Source organism: Vollenhovia emeryi, unplaced genomic scaffold (genome assembly GCF_000949405.1).
Source record: "Vollenhovia emeryi isolate VEMERY1.0 unplaced genomic scaffold, V.emery_V1.0 DF940997.1, whole genome shotgun sequence".
Classification (NCBI taxonomy): domain Eukaryota; kingdom Metazoa; phylum Arthropoda; class Insecta; order Hymenoptera; family Formicidae; genus Vollenhovia; species Vollenhovia emeryi.
Window position 1 is genome coordinate 761 of NW_011965369.1, and position 5623 is coordinate 6383.

At 44.2% G+C, this 5623-nt stretch overlaps 1 protein-coding gene across 1 annotated transcript; it reads right to left on the reverse strand.

The window, feature by feature from the left end:
• Window positions 1–272: 272 nt before the first annotated feature.
• Window positions 273–5492, reverse strand: LOC105571233. The gene is made up of 4 exons (XM_012028701.1): window positions 4124–5492; window positions 2105–3951; window positions 1557–2061; window positions 273–1465 (listed from the first exon to the last, which is right to left on the reverse strand). Exons 1-4 carry the CDS (start codon window positions 5490–5492, stop codon window positions 273–275), a joined length of 4914 nt encoding a protein of 1637 aa, XP_011884091.1.
• Window positions 5493–5623: the final 131 nt, after the last annotated feature.

Sequence of the window (5623 nt, forward strand, 5' to 3'; positions counted from 1 at the left end):
AAACGAAGGTTTTATAAACTAGAGGCAATAATTGCTATAAAGGTTGATGCCTATGCTAAAAATTGACAATTAAAGTAACATATTATACTATCTTTGGTCAAACGCGACTAGATATGTCAAAATTGCACAAGTAGTTGACTTATATTCTTTAGAACAATTGAAAAGGAACAAAAGAATGTAATGTGAGTTGCTTCGCGATAAATCGTAGTAGAAATACAAACTAAATTGTTCTTAAACAAACTATAGGAACGCAAATTGTACTTAAACTATGCTTATACAGTCTTCTCCTCATCTAAAGGTAATGGACACAATTTCGCAAATGCGCGTCGAACAATGCCCGAAGAGGTGCGTATAGACGCAACTCGAGCTATGCCATCGCTGCCAGCATGCGTATCCTCGATTCTTCCTAATCTCCACTTGGCTGGTGGAAGGTTGTCTTCTTTGATTAGAACGAGTGTGCCTCGTGGCAGAGTGGGAAATGGAGATCGCCACTTGGTTCTCTGCTGCATTTCTGATATACACTCCTTGTTCCATCGCTCCCACAGATTTTGCTCAATCTGCTGCACTCTTTGCCAAATAGAGAGTCGAGACTCCTTTATATGCTGCAAACTTGGGTCGACAACGGAGTTGAATTGCCGACCAATAAGAAAATGAGCGGGGGTCAATGGAGAGAGGTCGTCAGGATTGGATGACAGTGGAGTTAATGGGCGGGAATTTAGAACGGCCTCTACTTGTACGAGCAAGGTGTAAAATTCCTCGAAAGTTAACAATGCGTTGGCCGCGACTCTTTTTAAATGATGCTTTACGGATTTTACCCCTGCCTCCCATAGGCCACCGAAATGAGGCGAGTATGCTGGGATAAAATTCCATTCGATTTCATAGTCTGCCATCAATTCACTTATGACCTTTGCTTCTTCGATCAAAAACTTACCAAGCTCTTTGAGAGCATTGTTTCCGCCTACGAAGTTTTTTCCGTTGTCTGAATAAATTCGCGACGGTTTTCCCCTACGCGACACGAAACGTCTCAGAGTTGCTACGAATGCTTCCGCTGTTAAGTCCGACACCAACTCGAGGTGCATAGCCTTAGTGGCAAAGCATACGAACAGACATATGTAGCATTTTGATACCTTACAACCTCTTCCTTTACGATCCTTAATTTGGAAAGGACCCGCGTAATCGATTCCCGTAGTTTCAAAAGGAAATGCAGCTGTCACTCTATCTCGAGGGAGATGACCCATGAGTGGCTGCATTGCCTTTGGATTAACTCTAAAACAACGTGTACATGATTTGACCGTTTTGCGAGCTAAATTTCTTCCCCTTAGGGGCCAAAATCGTTCACGAATAGACGCTAAAAGTAATTGAGGACTAGCGTGTAACCACAGGATATGCTCTTCGGAAAACAGACGTTTTGTGAATATGTGACCTCCTGGCAGGAGGACTGGGTGCTTCTTGTCATATTTGAACTCTGAATTCCCCAATCGACCTCCAAACTCGTACGACCCCGTTTTTGTCCAGGAATGGAGTCAATGAAGCTAGTGGCCCTTTTAAAACATTACTTCCTTGATTAAGCATGGATATTTCTTTGCGAAAACTTGAGCTCTGCACGTGCTTTATCATCAGCGTTATCGCCGATCTGCGTTGCTGAATGACTGATACGTCGTTTTCTTTTCCTCCTGGTTTTAGCTTGCTGATAAATTGAATGCAATAGGCGAGAATACGTGTTGCTTTCGAGAGACTAGAATATCGTAAAAGGAGCTCTTCGATAATGTTGGTCGGTGAACTCGTTGCTGTAAACGTAAACTCGACAGGCGTAGAGTCTATCTTGTGGGCCAATCGCTTAGGCCAAGAGTGAGAGCCGCTCATCAAAAAGGCAGGCCCTTTCCACCAAAGCGTCGCATTTAGTAGCTCCTGCGGCTGAGTTCCGCGGGAGAGTAAATCGGCTGGATTTTGCTCCGTAGGTACGTGACGCCATACTCTGTCCTTGCTCAATTCTTGTATTCGAGCCACACGATTAGATTCAAAAACTGGCAGGCGGCTCGGCTGAGCGTAACCAATCCAAAACTATAGTGGAGTCGCTCCAATAAGTGACGGAATCAATTCTTGCTTCAAGAGCGCCCTCGACCGTTGAGATCAGCTTGGCGAGCACCAACGCAGCGCAGAGCTCCAGGCGAGGAATTGTTTGAGTCTTCAACGGCGCGATCTTCGTTTTTGCGCACAATAAGTTAGTGTGAATTTTTGATTCGACGTCCACCACTAGAACGTATACACATGCTCCATACGCATTTTTTGAAGCGTCCGCAAATCCGTGTATCTGTACCTTTGCCGCGTTTGGCGCCATAGCTTGTCTTGGAATTCTGAAATTATTAAGCAACTTGAGTTGATTGTAATATTGCGTCCACTGAAAGTGCAGACTCGATGGCAAACTTTCGTCCCACGATAATTTCTCTAGCCATAGTTTTTGAATTAGAATTTTTGCCATTATAGTACAAGGTGATAGAAGACCTAAAGGGTCAAAAATCATTGATGTCACTGAAAGTATGCTGCGTTTCGTAACTTGATTGTTCCTCGGCAGGTCCACGCTGTACGTCAAAATGTCATTTTCCACGCGCCAAACCAAACCCAATGTTCGCTTGTTGCCGTCTTTGTGTAGTTGTACTTCAGCTAGTGGTTTATTCGCACCCTTTGATATTGCGCGAAATTCGTGATTGTTCGCCTTCCACTTGCGAAGTTCAAAACATCCACCGGCTAGAACGTCACTTACTCCTCGAGCGATGGAGACTACCTCCTCGAGAGTCTCCCCGCCAGTCAACAGATCGTCGACGTAAAAATCTTCTTTGATGATTTTTGCAATGTTGGGGTTGCTCTGCTCGCATTCGATTGCAAGTTGCTTCAAACATCTAATTGCTAAAAAGGACGCTGCCGTTGTACCGTAAGTCACGGTGTTCAGCTCGAATGTTTCGATTGGTTGCTCCGGCTGTTCGCGCCATAATATTCTTTGTAGCGGTCTTTGCTCAGGAATCACTAATACCTGGCGGTACATCTTGGCTATATCTGCTGATATCACGTAAGTGTGCTTTCGGAACCTTACTAAAATCGAAAATAAGTCACTTTGTATGACAGGGCCAGTCATTTGTAAGTCGTTCAACGACACACCATTTGTTGTCGCGGCAGAAGCGTCAAACACCACCCTGAGCTTGGTTGTCTCGCTGTCAGATCGAATCACGCAATGGTGAGGCAGGTAATATGAATGCGGCGGTTCTTCATTGTCCGATATTCTTCGCATGTGGCCCAGCTCTTCATATTCCTTCAGAAAGGCAGAGTATTCTTCTTGCAAGGCTTTGTTATGCAGCAGCTTTCTTTCGAGTGTCAAAAACCGCTTCTCCGCTCGTTTTCTAGAGTCTCCTAACGTAGACGGCTCTTGTTTGAATGGTAGTTTAACGATGAACCTTCCGCTTTTGTCGCGTTTTGTATTTCTTTTGAAATGCGCTTCGCACGCCTCTTCTTCCCTTGATAAGGCCCCTTCCTTCGACGGTTCTTCAAGCTCCCAGAATCTAATTAATTGTTTTTCTATGCTAGCTACTTTTGATAAATAACATTCCACGCGTTGTGGCGCTGGAGCGGCCATTGGTCCTCCCACGACCCAGCCTAGCTTAGTTTTTTGCATGACCAAATTATTTTCAAGTTTCTTCTGGCCCACACACAAGAGATCCCAGAACCATTCGGCCCCGACGAGCAAATCAATCCTCCCAGGAGTATTGAAAGAGGGATCTGCCAACTTGAGATGCGGGGGGATTCCCATAGACTCCAGACTGAACGCCGAGCTTGGCATTAGATCTTCTGTGATTTGAGCCACGATTAGACAATGTACCTTGAATCGGTAGCCGCTGTGTTTCGACGAGATTTCCACTTCGCATTGTCCATCAACGCCCGGGCCAAGTTGACCAAGCACTCCTATTTGTATATTGACAGGCGATTGCGTAAGTTTGAGTTTTTTTACACAGATTTCGCGTTATAAAATTTGACTGAGAACATGAATCCAGGAAAGTTCGCGCCTCCATCTTCATATGGCTTCGTCCTGAAACGTTGACCAATGCGGTGGATAGAATAGTGTTAGCTTCCTTACGGGGTTTATTGAAACCCGTTGAACACATTGTGGACGCGACGATCGACGCTTCTTGTGCAGCGTTTTTGTCCGTATTGGCTTTTCCTCTTTCGAAGTGAAGAAGCGTGTTATGCTTCGCGCTACATAACTTGCACGAGCCGAAATTACAAGTTTTCGCAAAGTGACCGGGTCTGAGACAATTTGTACAAAGTTTGAGGGCTTTTAATTTCTCAAGTCTATGTTGGGTATCTAGCTTCAGAAATGACTCACATCCCTGAATGTGATGTCCCTCCTTGCAAAGCGCGCAAGTTACCTTCCCCGCGTGGAAAGTTTTGGTTTTTTCTTGTTGACCGCGTTTAAACTTGTGTTTATTTGCTTCCTTATCATCTTTCGCTCGCAAGGTTTGCAGCAATAACGCTCGCGCTCGCAGACATTTGGTTAGATCGCTTAATTTTGCCTTTTCCGGCACTAACGCTTTTTTCTTTTCCCACTCCCTTGCGGAAACGGAATCTAACTTTGATACGATTATATAGATTAACAAAGAGTCCCAATGCTCGATGGGCTCATTTAGCTTTTTTAACGCACGCGTATGCTTAGTGACGCTATCTAACAATTCTAATAATTGCTCCGCAGATTCACCGACCAAGCCCTTTATTTTGAAAATTGAATCGATATGATTTTGAATTAGCAATTTAGGATTATCGTACCTATCGTGAAGGGAACGCCATGCTTCCTCGTAATTGTTTTCTGAGAATTCGTATTCGTTTATAGTTTCGAACGCCCCTCCTTCCAATGAAGCTTGCAAGTAATGAAATTTTTGCACACTAGTTATGTTTGGGTTGTCGTGAATTAGCGATTTGTATGTGTCCCGAAATTTTAACCATTCTGATAGTTCCCCCTTGAATTTGGGCAGTTCTATCACTGGTAATCGAACACCCGTCGGATTGCTTGTGATCGATTGAAAAAGAGGCGAGAGAATCGGCTCGGTTCGTGTACTGAAAGGACTCGGCCCGGCTTGGTCGGTTTGTCCGCTTACTTTCTGACCTACCTCAAGTTGATTTCTACCTTGTACCTGTGCTACTCCCCGACGCAACAATTGGTTAGCACCTGTAGTAACCTCATAGTAATCTGTTTCAAATGATTCTCTTTCTAGTAGATTAGCTTCAGCGTCGTCGGAAAGTGACTCGATGGCAGCCTGAACCTTTTCAAATTCGTTGAGCACCCCTTTTATTTTGGATACTCTTTCCCTTACTTGCTCTTGAGTATCGTCGTCTAACGCCTGAGCTTCGTCAGGGTTATTGCTTCTAGTATTTTCTAAAAATCTTTTAAATACAGTTACGCGTGATTTTAGAGTGCCGCGCGTTTTATTTAGAGTTTTCAACTCAGCCATTTTAATTTACCGTAAAATGGCTATACCGATACGCGAATTATTTAACCTTTTAATTGCGGAAAAAGAGATGAATGATAGGAAATAGGAACGCTCATGTACTCACTGGTCGTCGCACCTTACTTGGCGCGCAC

Excerpts from the sequence above, each read along its gene's own strand:
- LOC105571233 (XM_012028701.1), bottom strand. The coding sequence starts at position 5,492 with ATGGCTGAGTTGAAAACTCTAAATAAAACGCGCGGCACTCTAAAATCA. Across the intron at positions 3,952-4,123 it reads AACGGGTTTCAATAAACCCC|GAGTGCTTGGTCAACTTGGC; the intron begins GTAAGGAAGCTA and ends ATATACAAATAG. Across the intron at positions 2,062-2,104 it reads CGGTCGAGGGCGCTCTTGAA|TTTTGGATTGGTTACGCTCA; the intron begins GCAAGAATTGAT and ends ACTCCACTATAG.